Source organism: Anas platyrhynchos, chromosome 9 (assembly GCF_047663525.1).
Source record: "Anas platyrhynchos isolate ZD024472 breed Pekin duck chromosome 9, IASCAAS_PekinDuck_T2T, whole genome shotgun sequence".
NCBI classification, from domain to species: Eukaryota; Metazoa; Chordata; class Aves; order Anseriformes; family Anatidae; genus Anas; species Anas platyrhynchos.
The window spans coordinates 21,422,183-21,441,843 of record NC_092595.1 but is presented as its reverse complement, the minus strand read 5'-3'; the positions used below and the strand labels follow the sequence as shown (position 1 = coordinate 21,441,843).

General features: G+C 37.7%; 1 protein-coding gene across 8 annotated transcripts in view; it reads right to left on the bottom strand.

The window, feature by feature from the left end:
* The window catches only part of ACSL3 (acyl-CoA synthetase long chain family member 3), a 60,776-nt gene that overhangs the window by 7,658 nt on the left and 33,457 nt on the right, over positions 1 to 19,661 (bottom strand). For 7 of the 8 annotated variants that reach the window (XR_011811459.1, XM_072042564.1, XM_027464026.3 and 4 more), the window contains 11 exons: positions 19,223 to 19,400; positions 13,283 to 13,392; positions 11,400 to 11,538; positions 9,516 to 9,666; positions 8,797 to 8,920; positions 8,472 to 8,543; positions 7,500 to 7,639; positions 6,696 to 6,868; positions 5,600 to 5,674; positions 4,367 to 4,558; positions 2,999 to 3,113 (listed from right to left, as the gene is read on the bottom strand). Coding sequence is in view for 7 of the 8 variants with exons in the window: in XM_072042564.1 (XP_071898665.1) it covers positions 2,999 to 3,113; positions 4,367 to 4,558; positions 5,600 to 5,674; positions 6,696 to 6,868; positions 7,500 to 7,639; positions 8,472 to 8,543; positions 8,797 to 8,920; positions 9,516 to 9,666; positions 11,400 to 11,538; positions 13,283 to 13,392; positions 19,223 to 19,400 (1,469 nt within the window). In the remaining variant the exon portion in view is untranslated. Of the gene's footprint in view, positions 1 to 1,217; positions 2,776 to 2,998; positions 3,114 to 4,366; positions 4,559 to 5,599; positions 5,675 to 6,695; positions 6,869 to 7,499; positions 7,640 to 8,471; positions 8,544 to 8,796; positions 8,921 to 9,515; positions 9,667 to 11,399; positions 11,539 to 13,282; positions 13,393 to 19,222; positions 19,401 to 19,661 lie in introns of those variants that run through there. The other variant, XM_027464030.3, reaches the window with a different exon arrangement.

Below are 19,661 nucleotides of genomic sequence, written 5' to 3'. Positions count from 1 at the left end.
CCCTGGTATGGAGATTCCTTTAGTTTATCTTTCAAGGACTGTAAGATAATTTTAATATACTAATTCTGAAGACCTTTTTGGTCAATATAAGCTGTTTTTTTTTCTTTTGTCACTGATATGAATTACATGTGACAGCAGTTGTGAAGACTGCATTAAAGTCCATCACAAACGTAGGCTCCTCTGGCATCACCTGCTGACAAGCTTTGTCTGTTGGCTGGCTCCAAACCCATCTTAGTTTTCTAACATATTTACAGAAAGACTTCACATTCGCCTCAGTATCACTTACTACTTACATCTCCCCTTCTGTCTTTGCCTCTCTCCCATATGCTGCACCAAACCCTTTGTGACTCCACTTGGCATCTGCTCTGTAATGTGTGTATATTGTATATCCAAACACATCCAGATCCTGCTCCCTTCTTGTGTTTGGATACTTCTGCCTAGGATGTCTTTCCATCGCTGCAGCCATGTATTTACCTCAGGCACGGCTGTTCCTGACTAACCTCTATGCAGAACACAAAGGACTCTGGCACTTCCATCCCTGGCTCCTATGCTCTTCTGACACGTTTAAGGCCATGTTCAGCAATACTTCAGCATCTCCAGGGAAAAACAGCAAACAGAAGTAATCACTTGGCTGGGTAAGCCTCAAACTTTCAGTTCATTTGAAAATTCCTATGGACAAATGAGTTCATCCAACTACTTTTTTTTTCTGGAAAAAGCCACTTGGATCTCACAGCCTCTCTGTAGTTCTTCACTTTATTTTTTTCATTTTATAAAAGAGATTTTTGCCAAAGTCTCTCCTACACTAGACATCTTTCCCACCTTTCTGTACTTAAGATCCTATTTGAATACAGCCCTCAGACTTCCCCAAAAGACATCTGCATGTCTGTACCACCAATTCTGTAAAGTCTGGTCCTTGTATCCTAGAGCTTCCTGCTGAGAACTCATTTTTTCCACCAAGTTTGCCTGTTCCTTAGGTGACTGAACTACTCTGTTTCTTGATATGATGCTTAAGATTCACCAAACGTGCTATCTGTCCTAATTTCTAATGGAAGGTTGATCAGCTCTCCTGTCCCAATTCATTTCTTTACAGTCAGCATACCAAACACGGTGGAAACTGGTGAAATTTAAAAAAAAAAAAAAAAAGTTTGCAGCAACACGTAACCAGATTTGGCCACAAATTCCTTATCTTGGTAATTCACAAATAACTTTGCAACTAGTAGAGGTAGCTAACATTTTATTTTTTCAAACTCCAGTCAGGTGTATATTCCAAATATATGGAGTTGACTGTACAAACACTGTAATATTTAAAAAAAATAAAATCTCAAAACTTTCATAAATGTTAAAGGCAAACGTAACATCATTAAAGAACAAGTATATCTAGAAAGCTGATCTGTTAAAGTTGAACTCTCTTGTTTACTCTATCTACATTCCTATACAGCTCTTCTAGAGCCAAATTCTCTCTCTAAATTATGCTGAACAAAAGCATACAAAAAAATAACAGTATGCTTTTGCGACAATGAACTTCTGACACAATAGAGTGCATCAATTAAGAAGCTATTATTAGGAAAAGCAATATAATTATATATATGTTTTGCAAGATTGCTCAGTAAAATTGATGGCTCCCCTACTGAAGTTATGCTACAGACTGACCACAGAAGTCTGTTTCAGATATTCCAGTCTTAGTAATTTTAAAACTTCATTGCTATCATTTTGCAAAATATCCATCAATGCCCATCAAGTATTTGAATTATAGTATATAAAAGGTATCAATTGTATAAGATAGTAGAATTACTGAAATTTACAGGTCCTTTAAGTATTCTAGTACACTGTAAAAGCTACGTTGACCTGGCAAAATTAACAAAAAATTTGACAGTACAGTTCTAGAATGTATTTCAATCATAGCATGGCAGCAATCAGCATCTGTAGGGGCTTCTTTCTCCATTGATTACAGGCAGTGTTCAGAACATGCGTGTAACCTCAGGCAGAGTAAGCAAATATGAGAGACTTGCTCGTTAGGTGAAAACCATAATAAAAGCCTAATACCATGAAAGCTTTTCAGCAGCAGTATGTCCAATATGTCTTAGCCTATTTTTATGAAACTATCAAAACTAAAGTTGTGATGAATACTGTTAGTTAAGAAAAACACAAAGAACCAGGTGAATAAACCGAAAGTTAATTTACTATTACTAATGAGCAATTCTCTGGTCTGTTTGTTCTGGCTTCCTTCAAAGTTAAGTGGGACTTATTTTGAATGTATATTACACTGAATGGAGTATTTCTGATCACGCAGATGCTCCAAAATGACCTTCCAAATTTCAAAATGACAAAAGGAAACCAAAAGCATCTGAAGGATATTTGTACATTTAAGTCTATATTCTGTACAGATAGGAAATTCTACAAATAGAAACTTCAGACATGTTTGAGCCCTTATATGCCTAACTTGGTAGTACACTTAGGAAACAGAAAGGATGTTTCATCACTTTTTATCAATTGTGGTTCTGCATAGGATTTACTGTGTTTTCTCTCCAGCTTCAAGGCTTCTGCTGGTGTTCTGCATGGACACAAAGCAGCTTCTGGGCTGTTGGGGGTTTTGTTTTCAACCCCCTCCTTCCTCTGAAGAACAGCTCACAGCTGAATACAGCGAGGAGCAAGGTCCACTAGGGCTTCTATAGGTAATATCTCTAAAGTGCTTGAGTGATGTCTGTTATGAATGCAGTTAGCCTTCAAAGCTCAGCTGCTTTTCAGGTTGGGAAAAAGGGAGTGAAAGACTCATTCCTGGCATTTCCAAGAAACAGTGGAAAAATTTGGGAAAAGAAAAATAAAGACATATAGTTCAGATGTTTAGTTTTGATAAAGAAAGCTATTCCTTTGTATATTAAATAAAATCCTTTTCCAATGAGTTTAAAAAATCCATGCTTTGAAGAAAAAACATTTTGCATGTGACTTCAGTAGGACAGACAAAGAATATAGCAACATCAAAACATCAGCTGCCTCTTACCTGCTTGCATATGCACAAATATTATCAACCAGTGGAAGATTCTTTAGAGCTGCTTCTACTTTGCCAAGAGAGACGTATTCTCCTGCCTGAAGTTTTACAAGGTCTTTTTTACGATCTATTGAGAAAAGAAAAATAAATGTTAATTATGCAACACAAAGGGTTAGGCATTGAATTTATACTTTTCTGAAATATATAAATGTCAAAAGGAATGCTGACTCATGTTTGGTAAATGTACCAGAAACAGTTAATAGCAGATTTCCAGACTTCAACCTCATCAACCTGTCCTTCACTTAAACACAAGCCGCACTTCAATTCTATGCATTTCCTGCCTTTAAACAGTATCTCCTATATTGTAGCACTAGCAAGTGAACGGAAGACAACTAGGGTTATGTAAAACACAGAGTTTGGCTAGAAGCACGCGTTTTGTGCTGTCTGGTCCAGATGCCTGAGGCAGCAGATGCAGCATTTGGTGACATTTTGCTATTTATTCCTAGGCTAAATCCATATTTGAAGTGCAACTGTCCATCTGTTATTTGAAACACAATTGAAACTGAAAATTCAGCCCAAATTACTTGAGCTTATTGTATGTAGACACAAAGTCAAGGTGACTACAGCACTGTACCACTCAGCTGTGACAGCAGCCAGGAATACCTCTCCTTTGCTACACGCCTGTGTAAGTGTTCAAACACACGAAGTTGTTTTTTGGATTTTACCTGTTTGACCAGGGAAAGGCAGCTGCAATGGGACCTAAGATTTTACTCATTTAATAAAACAAGTAAGCTTAGTTTTCAGAATTAAAGAGCATGCTGAATCATCCACCGACTTCAAGAGAGACACTTGGCAGTCTATAAAGCACCTATTTTTGTGCCTACAGATGCCAAAGCATTAGGAGACTATCACAGTCTTATGAGTAACATCTTTACCTTAGAATATCCTTCCCTTAGTTACTTTATAACGAAGGAATACTTGTATTGTAAAAAACAGTAAGATTTAAAAAAATAACAATTCCTGAGAACACATTACAAGAGCCCTTTCACTCTATCAAACTTCACACTTACAAAGTTATTAAATCTAAGACCACTTATCTAGCTCAAGTTAGCCTACATTTAACTACTTACTACTCACTAGCAGACTGGAGTCAATCTTCAGACTGTTTTGAAAGGAATCAAATGTTTAAAAAATAGCTTTAAAGAGCACATGATTATGTTTATATGTTAAGATATCAGAATTTTCTTAGGATAAATCATAGGATTTTGGACTGCATAGCAAGATATGTAGATTTATTTTTTTTTTTTTTTGTTAACTACAGTATTTAGCAGCCCTGAAAATAATCTGTTTTTGTGTGTTTACCTGAATCTGTGAACTCACCAATTATTTTTAGACATCCATCTTGATGAAACTCTCCAATGTCTCCAGTATGAAGCCACCTCTGCCCATTCTCATCAATAGTGAAATCTTTTTTGGTTCGTCCTTCATTTTTATAGTAGCCCACAGTCACATTTTGACCCCCAATAAGAATCTCACCTCTAGGATATGGTTTATCAGTGTTGTAATATCCACCTGAAAATAGTTTTTCTTAAGTTAGAAGGAATTAAAAATACATTCCAAAGCAAGAATTCCTATCACTGTTACTATTTAAATACAAAAAGAATAATAAGTCCTTAGCCATCACTTGAAAAAACACTTAGTCACCACTTGAAAATACTGCCTGAATAATAAAGTAAGAGAAGAGCTAGTTCCATTTCTATTCAGCATATAAGCAACTGCTTAAGATATGTGCTTGCAAATGATGAAATTCACAAGCATGTGGAGGGCAGATGCCACACCAATGCATTTTTTATTTATTTATTTTTGTCAGGAGTAACATGCTTTATAAGCTTCACACAGGCTCCAAAAAAAAAATTCATCTTGTATTTTAGAAAGAAAAACTACCAAAATCTAAGGTCTCATATTAGCCCCAGAACTCCCTCAAGTATTATGTAGTTCTACTCTGCAATACATAAAAGCCTACCTTAGAAGAAATAGTCTAAACACACTTCACGTTTCATTAAATGTATTTTATACAGCATCCATTAAGCTACCTTTCCATATGTCAGTCTTATTTTATTAATATTATGAAGTTTATTAAAAAATTTCTTAATGACAACAGAAGGTATTGTGCATAGATTTCAGTTAAAGTCTACTGAAACCAACTCCAAGATGCATTATACAAGACTTACAACCTCTCCTGCAAGACTACTACTCCAAACTTGAAAAAGGTGCAATGCTGTATACACTTAAACAACAGGCATTTAAAGTGACTGAAATAAACAAAAAAGTATTGGCAAAAAAAGCCATAATATAACCTAATTAAAACACTATTGATGTGTTGATAGCTTCTGTCTAGATACGTTTACATTTAAAAATCAGAGGAATTTATTTTACTTTTTCCCCCTCCAAGATCAAATGTATATAGGCTCAAATGCATATAGGTAAAAGTAGGATTTAAAAAAATAAAAAGGCAAGAAGCAGTCTTCTAATTAGTACTACTAAGCAAAACCCTACATAAAACTAGCCATATGTCTTGCAAACGCACTATAATTTAATCATATAAATTCTTACCTTCTTCCCAGTTCATTAATTTGATTTCACAGCAGACCAAAGGTGCTCCCACTCTTCCTGTAGTGTAATCCCAAACTAAAATTAAAAAAAAACATTTTTCAAAAAAATCACCAAAACTGACAAGAAAAATCTTTGTCATCATGCACTTCATTTAGTGAAAATTAACTACTTATTTCTGAAGTTTAACATTAATGTACACAATAGAACTTCCAAAAATACCAGTGGATATATCAATAATACAGATAAATTCCTCATCCTGCACTAGAGTAGACGGCTATATTTACAGATAGCTCCAGCCACATCAACACAGCTCTGACTCTGTGTCCACATGGATCACACTGTAGAAACAGCACAACTTTTAATAGTGCTTGCTCGACTTTGAAATAAGCAACAGTATTTCATAGCAATTCAGAGATTCAGCATTTTGATTCACTTTCCTGGTTTCAATCCCCAGTGCTTCTGCATCCAGGCACCTTCCCAAATTACTAGAGTGATTTTTTTTCTGCCTCCAAAACTACTGAAGAAGCCGTTACCAAAGACCTCTTGGAATAAAAGCCACATCCCAATAGTCTGCGGATGACTAAGGAACGATCCATGTTCTACAATCTAGCATAATCGCAATGAACATCAGATACTTTTCAGATGACTCCTAGCTGTATCACACCACTGACAAAAACCAGCAGCTCTGTTTTGCCACTGAATACGAGTGGAATTTTAGGATTAAAAAGCAACCGTAACCATGAAGTTCCATGTTATATAAAGCTAAAATTCAGCACAGGTTTTTGTATTCATTCTTTTTTTTCCTAACATCTCAATATGCTCACCAAAATTATTGCTTTATTCAGTTCAACTAGTAAGCACAACACTGCCAAGATCTCATTCACGCTCTTAATAGTTTCTCAATTACAAATGAGAACATTGATTTTATATGTACCCCATGAGCTTTAGCACACCAAGTGAAACCTAGTACTCCTACTGTTTCATAAGTTTCTTGATTAACAGCATTTCCTAATTATGTTTTAAGGCAGAAACCAAATGAAGGGACTGTCAAAGATTATCCCCACAGAGCACTCAGCAAGGATGCAGCTACACCAACCTTCAGTGATGGTTCCAGCTCCAGCTGATTCAGTTAGTCCATACCCCTGTCCTACAGGGCAACAGAAACAAATGTTCATAAATCGCTGGGTTGCTGCAGAGAGTGGAGCTCCTCCACAAAGCAGGATGCGAATTTTTCCACCTAGCAGCATTCGTACTTTCCGGAAAATAAGGCTAAAATATAAAGATGAGAATATGAATTTGTTGCTTAAAAACAAAAGAGAGCACCTGATTTTGTATTTAAGCTTTAAGTTTCATCCATCTTCATATAAACTTCAGAAAACCTTGCAGGAGCACATTTAAAGATTTTCCATAAAAAACAACATTCCAAAAAATTATTTCTACATTCTGACTTGAAAATGGATTAAATATTTTGAAAGCACAGTTTCAGTAAGATGGTAAAGTTGTGATTTTCTTCTTCAAAAATATTTTACATAAACTATAGATTTTGTGATTACCCTTTAGTCTGACTTCTGTGAAAATGTAAAGACTGCAAATATCTATAGATTTCCTATCTTACCCAAGAACTGTGTAAACTCATCACTAAAGCCCTGATGAACATAATGCAATGAATGTAAATCAGCTTCAAGTTACATAAGTCTTTTAAATTATATCAGTAAATATTTAAAGCCATCTCACAAACTACAGATTTGTAGTTTCAATTTACAATTCATTACAGGCCTGTTCATGTTTTATTCCAAGGATGAACATTAAAACAAAGAAAAGCATAAAAATTAGATACTGGTTGTGCAGTAAGATTTTGATAAGTATTTTCTGATACCATTAAGGAAAAAGTTAAAATTACCTATCGCAAAGTGGGGTAGTGTAACCTTTGGAAATCTGCTCCATTTTGTAATTGTAGGCCAATATAAATAGATTCCGCTGGAAACTTGTCATTTCATTCACTTTATTCATGACATTTTTGTAGATCCGATCCATAATTTCCTGGTTATAAAAAGAAAAACTTCAACTCAAAGCAAGAGAAATCTTAAATTCAGTACAATAAAAAGGAAACAATCTAGAAAACCTAATGTAGGTCAGATGACCGACCACTCCCAGTTGCATTCGCTGCCATAACTAAAAAATAGCAAGATGCTCATATAAAGGAGGAAAGCAGAAATCTGAGCAGAAGCACTATTCAACCCCAAGCTCCCTACTGCTAACTATCCTTGTTCAATGAAGTATTACACGGGTATGAGTCCATTTCTCTTCACTACCACCTCATGCTCACTTCCAAAATTAGTGTGAAAGCCAGCACATTGCTTGCTAAACAGGCAAACAGGATCTTTAACATGTTACAAGGTGAAAACCTATTTTCTCTTCCCAGATAAGGTCTAATAAGGTAAAGAGAAGCCTGTGTCAAGGACTGTTTTTATTACATTGTGGCCGGTTTCAAATCACGTATGTATTATTCCATAAGGTTTTTATCTTTTTGCATATATGTGATTTAAAAACAGCCATCAGGAAGAGAGTACATATCATAAACATATAAATACACAGCATGTATGTACATACCCACACACACTTCTTATTATGATGAACAGACTACTGAAGTGCCAGTCTAATCCTCTATCCTATTTAAATCCTAATTAAATTTCTTCCAAGTTTGACACTCATGTGATGTATGTTTATCTTCAACATATAAATAAGTACCAGATTTATTATTTTAGGCCAGCTTAAAAAAAATATTTTAAATGATCATTGCATTTATTTTACTGATAAAATTTGAATGATGAGTTTTATTTTTAACAGGTTATAATATTCTTTAGTTACTTACAGGAACAGCTGCCATTAGTGTTGGTTTAAGTGTAGTAACATCACCTTTGCTTCCTTTCTTTATTTTAGAGGACTAAAATGAAAAACATGTTTACTAGCAGACATATTCAAACTTTTGACATAAGAAACAACATAGCACATCTTCCAATCATTGTTATTCGAATTCTAATTTAAACAAATAACTAATACTCTGTTTCACGAGTTGTAAAAATGGAAATGTATTGCAATATCAGACAAACACACCGTATATATATATATACACACACACACAAATAAGATCTGACACAAGTAATTTTCTAATACATGGGCTTGTATCAACACTGTACCTGGTCAGCTAATGTCTGTGGTGAAGAGTAACCGATGCGGCATCCATGAGACAGACACACGAGCTCAGCGCTCAGTTCCAGAACATGGGCAAGAGGCAAATAGCCAATATAGATGTCTTTTTCCCTGTAAAAAAAAAAAAAAAAAAAGAAATAGGCTTATACCACACCATTAGAGTCACTAAGCTAAATTTATACAAAGCTTACTGAAGAACTAGAAAAGTGGAAGAATGCATTTGAGCTTATGAACGTATTTCAAATACGATGGACTTTGTTTCAAAGCTCTTTTATTACATACTGTAGGTTTATGGCATGAATGAAGTGTGATGTTTTCTCATCCCAAGACAATTAACTGTGTGTTATGGTTGCAAAGGCAGCTCTGTGGACAAGATTAAAAACTGCACCAAACAGAAAGAAACCACAGAATTTAACACTAACCAAAGGAAGTACTGCTTAAGGTAGCTTTCAACCACTCTACTGCAAGGCGGCCTCACAGGCTTTTGTGTCCCGGTCTTGCCCACATACAGAAGATGAGAGAGACAGCACATGGAGCAATCATGTCATTTAATGCAGTACTGGAAGATGCTCAGACATCAGTGCACAGTGTGATGCGTCAAAGACAAAGCAACATAAAACTGTTAATATTTTATACAATAATTCATCTAAAATTATATGCAGCTACCCAACTTCTTTATTTTTGTTAAGTAATTGTTGGTACGTACCCCAGATTTGGGATCCTTTCAGCCATTCCAGTTATACCAGCAATTATGTTGCAATGGGAGATCATAACTCCTTTGGGAATTCCTGTGGATCCACTTGTGTACATGATCACTGCAATATCTGAGGGTACAGGCCTGGCCTGCTGTTTGTTCCCTGTAATTGTCATTAAAAACAGAGAATATATGACATGCAGAAAGCCTATCAGATTGGGAGATCTTACACGTTAACGTATTATAGCAATTGTTCTAATATAACATGACTATTGACATTACATTTTACTTTCATTTGAGAAGTCTGCGGGCAAGCTTAAGTGCCTTCATAAAGAGCAGGGACTTCTTTGTGTGAGCTGAGCAATACTTCCAGCGATTGCCCTAGCCTAGGAAACAACGTGGTTCCTGTTACGTTTCCTGTATTCCTGACAAAGACAGAAAAATGGGCAAGTCCTCAACTTCTCCAAAACGCCAGAGCTCCATATGCTTATGAAGCTATGCTGCAGTGGTTCCAAGCTGGCACAAGGCAAATCCATATTTGCAAAGCTACTTTGTCATGCACTTGCAGCACGGAAGTCACACGCTGCCTCAAAGCGCTCCCAGCAAGGCTCTGCTGGGCCAACATGACCTCCAATTTCTATAAATATTCAAGTTCAATAGCTTTAATAGGATTAAAGCATTTTTAAATACTTTCACCGAAAGCAAGAAAATATGAAAACAATTGCGTGTACTCAGAGGAAAAACTGCATAATGTACAATACATGTGGCAAAGCACACACTGAACGAGAACAGTGAAAGCATATTTCCCACTCACTGAACCCTGTCCATCCTGTGCAATGACCGGCAGAGAGGAAACGACTTAACAAGAACCTCATTGATTTAATGTAACAAGCAGAACATGCTTGACCATAAAAAATTTCTTGTAGTATTCCATAATTTATGAGTGGTTAACAGAGGTAACGTTCCTTTATTGTATGCAATGCTTGAAAGACTGGAGGAAGAAGGATTAGACACCTTGTTACACAGCAAATGCATTAAAAAGCCTCAAGGAGCTAATGAGTTGTAGCCATAATTTATTCTATTGGTGTTGATTCTATGATTCAATGCTTTCTTAAACAATTTTAATAGTAAACAAAATCGGTACATCAAAAAGGAAAAGCAATCTTTTTTAAAAAATTGAGAGGTTATCATGTTGGCAGAACAATTGCTATTCCCCTAAACTTCAACTGCTGGCAGATTAAATTCCCATCCCACTCCCAAAACAAAATTCATTGCAACATTCATGTGCCTTCAATGATTAGAAGACTGAAAACACAAAGAACAAGAACAAAAGCAACTACTGAATATAATGAAACCTTAAGATACTAGATTCAGCAGCCCTTCAGCGCTAAGAGTAAAAAACTTTGTTATGACAAGTTAGTTAAAACACCTTCTGAAATTCTTTATTTCTAATTCTAAGAACGTTACATCGTTTGGAAATAAATTTCAAGAAAATTACATAGTAGATTGAGACTATTAGACTTACAATAGCTGTAACCAAGTTCTACCCGGTTTAAATAGCTATTTTACATTTTGTTATTTGTGGATTTAACAGTATCGTATTACTGATGCCTTTTGCTATAAAATGCAGAAGTATTTCTTCTGCGTATTCCAAATAACTTTTTTTTAATTCATCATTCGTAAGAATGCATGCTAGATTTCTATCCTGGTCTAAATAGATATGCTAAAAATTATTCTTTGACATACATGACACTTGCTTGTGGAGAAGATGGCTTTTATTAAAAGCATTTTATCCACTGCATAATTTTCTGATGTGCAATTTTCCCAAATTTACTCAACAGGGTCAAAGTAGGACAATAATTTACATGATCCAAATGGAAAGAAAAGATAACCTACCAGTATCTGCCTTGGCACCCATGGCTTGCACAGAAGCCATGGTGTGAACAATGACACCCTTGGGAAACTCTGACCATGTTGTTGGTTTGCCATCCACTGTAATAATATGTCGCAGCCGTGGAACTTGAGAAACAATTTCCTGTGGAAATTCAGACATCAATCATGAAATTTGTGCCAACAAGAAAAAAAGAAGTTTATCTATTACACACATTAAAAAAGCCAAAATATTTGAACATTTACAATATCAGAGGATAAACCTATCTAGCTCAAACAGCTGCAAAGCTTGAAACTTTCCACATTTAGATATGTAGGATTAATTGAACTTTCCGCTTAGAAGTCCAAATTATTTTCCATCCATTTACTAATCTGGGTCTTATTTCAAGAAAAGCCCACAAATAAGACTATGAAGATCAGAATAGATAACTGACTTTCCGCTCATAGAATACTGAGAGGAAAAGGTGCTGGGCAGCTGCCGACACCGAGATCACGACAATACTTTGGTTACTCCTTGTTTACTATGCTGTTTAAAATAACCAACAGCAAGCAAATATACTTAAAATGATTACGTACGCAATAGTTAAGTATTTCAAACAAAACCCAGGTTTTAAGACAGTTATCAAAGTTGCAGAGAAAGAAGATGTTGTTATCATCTCTAGCAGATGCAGTTCATTCTCTTACAATGCACACTTCTTTCAGCTTGCAGTACATATGCTCTAGTAACTTGAGAGAAAAACATAAGGCTTGCAAAATTCCCTCTCAACATGCATCAGTATTGCAGAGCTTTTAATTAAACAGCTCCTCTATGTGAAAGGACTAGTTCCTCCAAAACACACTGCGACCAGCCTCATGCAGGTTTGTTTTTCCACCTCCGTATTCCATCTGGGTCAGTAAGGTCTTGGAAACCAGTGGGCATCCTGCACTCCCAGCTTTGCCAAATGAACAGACCACCACAAAGTTACCACACATCACTTCTTTCAGAGACCTCTTGGACTGGCAGTGACAACACAGGGGTAAGTTACATAAATTGTAAGAATCGTAATTACTGCAGGACTGTGGATGCCCTGGACAGTTAACCATGGAACAATTAATACACAATAATCAGCAGCTGGCACTAACTCACTCATACTCTTAAAGACCTAAACCTCTGGAGAAAGGAGCAACTGGGTCTGAGAAGTTCTCCTTATGAAAGCAGTTAAGGAACTTCACTGGTCATTTACAGCACTTTGGAGTTTGAAGCAAGGCATCTAAGTTTCTGCAGTCTCCCAATTGCCCAGAATCACAAGTGGTTAAGGCATGAAATTAAAACCCTTAATTACTCCTACCATGTTGCTGGGATTTATTTAACAGAAAATATTCTATTAAATACAAAATACATTTGGGTGGGATTTTTTTTTTTGGACTATACTAATGTTTGTTAAGCTTTCTCTGTACTAGAAAAGAGTTCTGACTTTCCGAGCATTCATCTTTAGATTTAAGAGCCATTCTCTCCTGGGAAAACATCCAAGGAGTATGATCACTTTTAGCTATTCATATATAGTTCATACATTTTTCTGTTCTTTGTATTTCCTTGAAACTGTTGATTTTACAAGCACTAAATCCACCCAGAAACCACAGAATTTCCTGGTAAAGGTGTTGTTCCAGGCAGGATTACAGATCTTCAGCAGTGCGAATAGCTCATTGTGTTCTCAGAAGTCATTTGGAAGCTTAAATCCCAAAGTTAACTTTTTTTTCTGTATATGAAGATAGATACAAAATTCATGTTCTACAAGAACTGTCTGCACCACAGAAAGGCAATAAATCACTGTTCCATACAGCTACCAGGCCTTTTACCAGTGATGAGATACCCTGGAGAAAGGCACACAAATAACAATAAGTTTTCTGACCTTCAATTTTGTTTGCATCAGTTCTTTACTAGTAATGATGGTGGTCACCTCCGTTTCGTTGAGCCCATGTACTATCGCTGCGCCTCCTAGAGTAGCATACAGAGTAACAACTGAAACAAAGAAAAAGAAAAGGTGAATCTTTGTCTTACACTTTTACGTACAGCTTTAGACCAAAGGGCTGAGATTAACCTGTTCTAAGTTAGGCAAAACAGTAAAACTATTTGTCATAGAATCATAGAATATCCTGAGTTGGAAGGGACCCTTAAGGATCATCAAGTCCAACTCTTGACACCGCACAGGTCTACCCAAAAGTTCAGACCATGTGACTAAGCGCACAGTCCAATCTCTTCTTAAATTCAGTCAGGCTCGGTGCAGTGACCACTTCCCTGGGGAGCCTGTTCCAGTGTGTCAACTAATAGGAAGGTGGTGTAGTCTTGTACTTTAAAAATACACATTATGAGGATTTAAATACAGCATAATTTTCAGTTTCTCACAGGGGGAACAAAAAACAAATATTGTATGCGTGACTGTTTGCTACTTTTCATGCTCTAGTTTGTAGTATAAAACCGTATTACCCTTTGTAATTCTCTTCTAGATCTACTCTCTCATCTTCATGGTTTTTACCATTTTAAAAGTACACATCTGTTCCCAATTTAATAAATACACTTTTATAGTCCTTTTGTACACAGGCAAGAAACAGTATTCATTTGACTTCTCAGAATTCCTATACTCTTGTCACTAGCTTCATACAACAGAGTGCTAAGAAGAAATTATTAGACTATTGTTGCACGTCTTACCAGCAGATTAGTTCCCTTACTTGGCAATTAATCCTTGACTATCATACTCTCCCATCTATTTAAAACAACAAAATTAAGGTTTAATCACCACAACCACAGCATTGAACTGACACCATGAGAATACAGAACAGTAAGGTAAGAAAATGTTGAGATGGACTATTAGAAAAGTGACATTTCTGGTATTTAAGGGCAGCTCATTAGTGATAGCGTTAAACCACAGTTACTTCAGATTAACGATTTTAAAACCAGATTCCATCTCCTGACATTTTTACGGAATCTGCGTGAGAAAAGAAAGGCAGAGGCCGGGGGGAAAGAAAGGCAGCTCAGAAAGGAAAAGAGATATTACTCTCTCTCAAAAAAAAAAATAAAAAATAGTGATTTCCTGTTTTCCAAGCAAAATGCTAAATAGGGGAATAGCACTGTACTACAGCTCACCTCCTGAAAAATGTTAAAGATCTGATATCACAATCACTGAGAATCACAACATCAGTGCTGGAGGTCCTATCACATTACATATCTGAATTTAACTAAATTTAGCCGAAAACATCAACACAGCAATATTTATTAGAACAAGACACCCCGTTACAAATTAGGGCTGTACTGCAGAAGATCAAACTCCATTGTATCCTGAGGATTTGAAATCCATGGGGTTAGTAACTCAGTTTAGCAGAGTCAAGAAGAACTCAGAAGCAGACATTTCTTACACAGAGAAGTAAGGAGCTGACCTCTACTTATTTTTTCCTCCTTAAACAGTCTATCATAGTTCAGAACTGTTGCAGGGCAAACGCACATGCACTGTGTTTTCTTTAATTTGGTGGGAGCAAAGTCCAGAAGAGTGCCTCTACTAGTTCCCACGAGCTCTCCCTACTTACTTCGGTGACCCCTGCTATATAAACATCTAGCAGAAATTCAGTTTCGCCAAGCCAACAAGCACAACCAAAACGCCACACCGCTTCTAAAGAAAAGTAGGATCTCCAAACTAACATTTATGTAGTTAATTACTCATCAACAAAATAAATACATCAAAAACAACCTCGAGTTGTGCGATAGAGGAAAGAAATAGACAGATATACCATTTATAAAATGGTGTCTGTCCACGAATGATGTCATGGAGAGGAAGAAACTGAGCAGTGACTGACCTGTGAAACTCTCACTTCTCCGTAATGGCACCTAAAATTTCTTCCAGCACATCTGAAAATTGTTTAGGCATTAGCCCTCCCTTCCTTTTTGTCTTGAAGATATACCAAACCCCTAAGGGATTATCTTCTGTGCTTATCTTTACATATGCAATAGTAAAAGCAAGTCTTAAATTCAAAACAAATTTCAATTTCTGCTACAGATACTTTCTTTTTTCTGTTTTTCCCTGTTTTTCAGCTAACAATCCCGTTCTACCTCTGGCAAATGCAAGACTTACATAGTTTCAAATGATGCAAAAACAACAAACAAGACCATAGAGTATTTCTCATCATCAAACCACTTTTTCTGTGTGAGTAACACACAACATAAAAATTACTTTCTCCATTTTAACTCTCAGATACAAAAGACGCTCTCTCCAGCACCAGGTACAAAGCACGTGAACCTGTTCTGTTAGCAAGAATTCTGTGCACGTACCATCAGGTTTAAAACATTTCATATTCAGAAAGTGTCAGAACACTACCATGGCAGGTGCAGTTAGCTGTTGTGATATCTGAAAACTGAAAAGTGTTAATACAGGCAATTTCGCAATGCCTTGCCACACGACTACTTCAACAAAAGCTGAGTTTTGTCATTCATTCAGCAAAACGACCACATGAATGCTGCAGGGTAATGTTATCACCTGCCAACACAGAAGTCACAACTCTACATAAGATGACATACAGCTCACATGCTAAATGCCACGTCAGACAGCGTGCTGAAGCACATCTCAGCACGGGAATTTAAAACATTAGCACAACAAAACCAAGAGCATATGCATGCTATTCTACACACACGACATCCAGCCACTCATTATCTTAATTTTTTTCCCCAAAATTATGAAATCTTCCTAGTATTCATAAACTTACTTCACTTCCAATGTTAGAATAACTGATGCAAGCCTTTTTATTTTATTCCCAGGACAGTCACTGAGAATCTAGTATCCCAAAAGTGATAAAAGGGAACTGACACAGTGTACTAGAAGTGTAGTTACAAAGCAACACATTTGAGAACAGCCTGTGCAGACAAGTCTCTGCTCTGGAAGGAAAATTAGCAGCAGTCACTCAATGAAGAGAGGATCAAAAATATTGAATGTAGGTAGGAGGGCACCTGGGAAGATCACACAGTCCAACCACTTGCTCAAAAGAGGCGCTCAGGCCTGTATCCACTCCAGTTTTGAGCTTCTCCAGGAATGAAGATTTCACAACGCTGCTCGGCTCCTGTTCTGGTATTTAAGCACCCTGACAGGGAACAAGTTTTCCCTATTATCTAATCAAACATTTCTGTGTTTTAACTCACGTCTGTTGCCTCCTGTCTTCTCAGGACACACCTTTGAGCAGAGTCTGGCTTTGCCCCCTGCACGTTCCCATTACGTAGATTTATTTAGTCAGCACTGAGATCTCAACACACTTGCCTTAATGCTGAGCAGACCCTTTCCCTCAGCCTCTCCTCATACGTCATGTTTTCCAACCCCTTCACCACCCCAGCAGCCCTCCTCTGGACTCATTCCAGCACATCATTGTCCTTCTTCTACAGGGAAGCCCCAAAACCGGACACAGCACTGTGGATCTGGTCTCAGCAGTGTTCAAACAGAAGGGAAGGATCATTTCCCTGAACCTATTTGCTGCCCTTGTGCTACAACTGCCCAGGATGCCGATGGCCTTCACTGCAACAACTCACAACGTGCTCGTGTTTAACTCACTGTTCCCAGGGACCTGTAGGTCCTTTTCTGCAAGCTGCTCTCCTCCCAGCTTTGTCCCAGCCTGTACTGGTGCATGCTGTTATTTTTGTACAGGTGCAGGAATTTGTAGCTGCCTGTGTTGAACTTGACAAAGTTCCTGTCAGCCCACTTCTCCAGCCAGCAAGGTACCTCCTCAGTAAAGGCATTAAAAAACAGCAGTCTCACCATCAATCCCAAAAGGCCGGCAGCTAACTCTGCTGCTGATCACAAGCTTTCCAGCGAACAGCCCAAGGAATTTTCCATCCATCGTATCATCTACTCAGCCAGTCTTCATCTCACTAGTTAACTGAGCAGATGCTATGGGAGACCCTACCAAAGACCTTGCTGAAGTCACAGTATAAAACGTCCACTCTTCCCCCTTGCCCAGAGAGACAGTCATCTCATCAGGAAAGGCAAAGAGGCAGATGTAGAAAAGGTACGGGCTACAGTAGCTTATCCTGTAAATACCCTGACCCTTAAAGCTGAGGGGATAATACAGCATAAGGGAATACACAAAATAACCATACAGATCTGCGTGAAAACTGCTTTATAGTCATAACTCTATGGCTTATCAAGCAAATGTTTAGAGCAGAGAGGGATCATTTTAGATACAATTCTGCTAGGCTTGCTTCCAAAATCTGCGTGACACACATCTTCAGTGTAGGTCAGTGGTAAACCACAAATTTCTGCACATCTGGCTTTTCTGACCTGGTTCTTAGTAAAGAGGATTAAACGTGGTATGGGATAGGAGAGGCCAAAGCCCACAAGGAACAGCAGCTTTTAGGGTGTCCTTTGTGAAAATAAGGGATGCTTCCTGGAGAATGCCCCCACCACAGGCCTGCGGTCATGTGGGTGGCATATTAAGACACAGCAATGAAATGGACATCAGAAAATAACACCTATACCAAGCCGAGATCAGCACTTGATGGGTTTCTTCGCAAGACATTTAGGCCTAGAGCTCCTGCACACATCCTTGTGCCTATGCTCAGGCTAGAACAGGGCACACAGCAGGCTTTCTGCCTTGGCTGGGATTCATCTCCAACACCTCGTGGCCCCTTTATGAGGAGAGGAGAGCAGCCTGGCCTCACATCTGTCTCTGTGCGGCGCTGCGAAGTGAAGCTGTGTGAGGACAGCTCCAGCCTGGTCTGCTGCCCTTCAGGAGGCCCCTCCAGCACAGCCTGCAACCAGCCCGTGTACACAGCCAGCACCAAACTGCCAGGAAAGCACCTTCTTGAACTGAATCTGCACTGCCCCGCCCGTAGCGGTGTCAGCAATGAAATCCCAGAGGACTAAAGGATCAGTAACCAGAAGTTAGACCGTCACCAGACAGAAGAGCCCAGAAGACATCTCTCTTACAGTCACTGCGTGAGAAAATAAGGGGCGTCATCCAGTTCAGAGAGCTGAGTCTCAGACCCCTGCCAGGGTTAAGGATCCAGTTACTGTACGATTAAACCAGATACTATCAATGAGAGTGAGACTGACTTTAAATAGCTCACCAAAACTAAACATAGGACAGCAGTTTCTGAAGTAGCTAGTAGGACTCAGGGCCATTCTCAAACAAAGTCTCAGATTAGCATTCAAGTAATACTAGAATTCGGTAAATGACAAAATGGACTATGAGAAAGCCAAGAGGCAGAAAGAAGAGATGGCAAAATGAAAAAAAAAAAAAGTATCAGTCTCTGCTTAAGGCATGAATTAAGGAGTGTTTTACAGCTCGGTAGATGAGTTACTAAGCAAATTTTAATCAGAAAGAGCTCTCTAAAGTAAGTTCATGACATATTCATTCCTTTTCACTTTTTAATGTGATTAACTAAAATCAAAATTGAAGAACTGACAAAACGCCCAGTTAAAATAAAACTTAGGCACAGATGAAGGTTTGACGTCAACTCCTTAAATTGAGTCAACGCATTCATGTGCGATTTTTGTTTGTTTGTCTTTAGGAACTTGGAAATGTGTACTGATTTGAGATTAGAAGAAAACAAACCTCTCTCAGAAATTCATCGAGCACCATGTATTTACTGAAACCATACTCCAGCAGCAAACACATACAGGTTTCCCATTTACTAAAGCAACTACCAAGTACACAGTTTCTACCTTATGCGGTTTTGTGGGTTTGTTTTTAATTTTTAAGTGTTTTATATAAACATCATATAAACTTTTATTAGTGTGTAAAGTGGAGAAAAAGGTTTATTTTCAGATTGCACTGTTAGGTTAAAAGACATTAAAATCCTAGGAAAGCCTCATACTTACGCTGGTAGTTGCACATGAAGCAGGCTTGTGCTGCAATCATCCACTCAGCTCTAGTCTCACAGAAGATAGCAATGTTGGTCTTTGGTTGCTGACCCAACACTGCTAAGCCATTTCCAAAATTAACAGCTTTAACGTATACATCTTCATACGAAAGCCAGGTGTACTTGCCAAGGATGACCTAATAAGGACAATAAATTCAATTTAGAAAACAAAAAGCCTTAGCATATGCCCTACTTCATCTTTAGCCACATGAATAAACCACAGATGTTTGAAGTAAAAACTGTTTGAATTATAATACCACTTCATTCAATGTAACGAATGATGTTCTTCCCCAAGATTACAGGGGCTGTGGAAGCTCCAACACAAATACTGTGACATCTCTGTGCACGTTACCACCTCTGTGGCTGTTCTCACAACAGCAGAACACACCATTCCCACT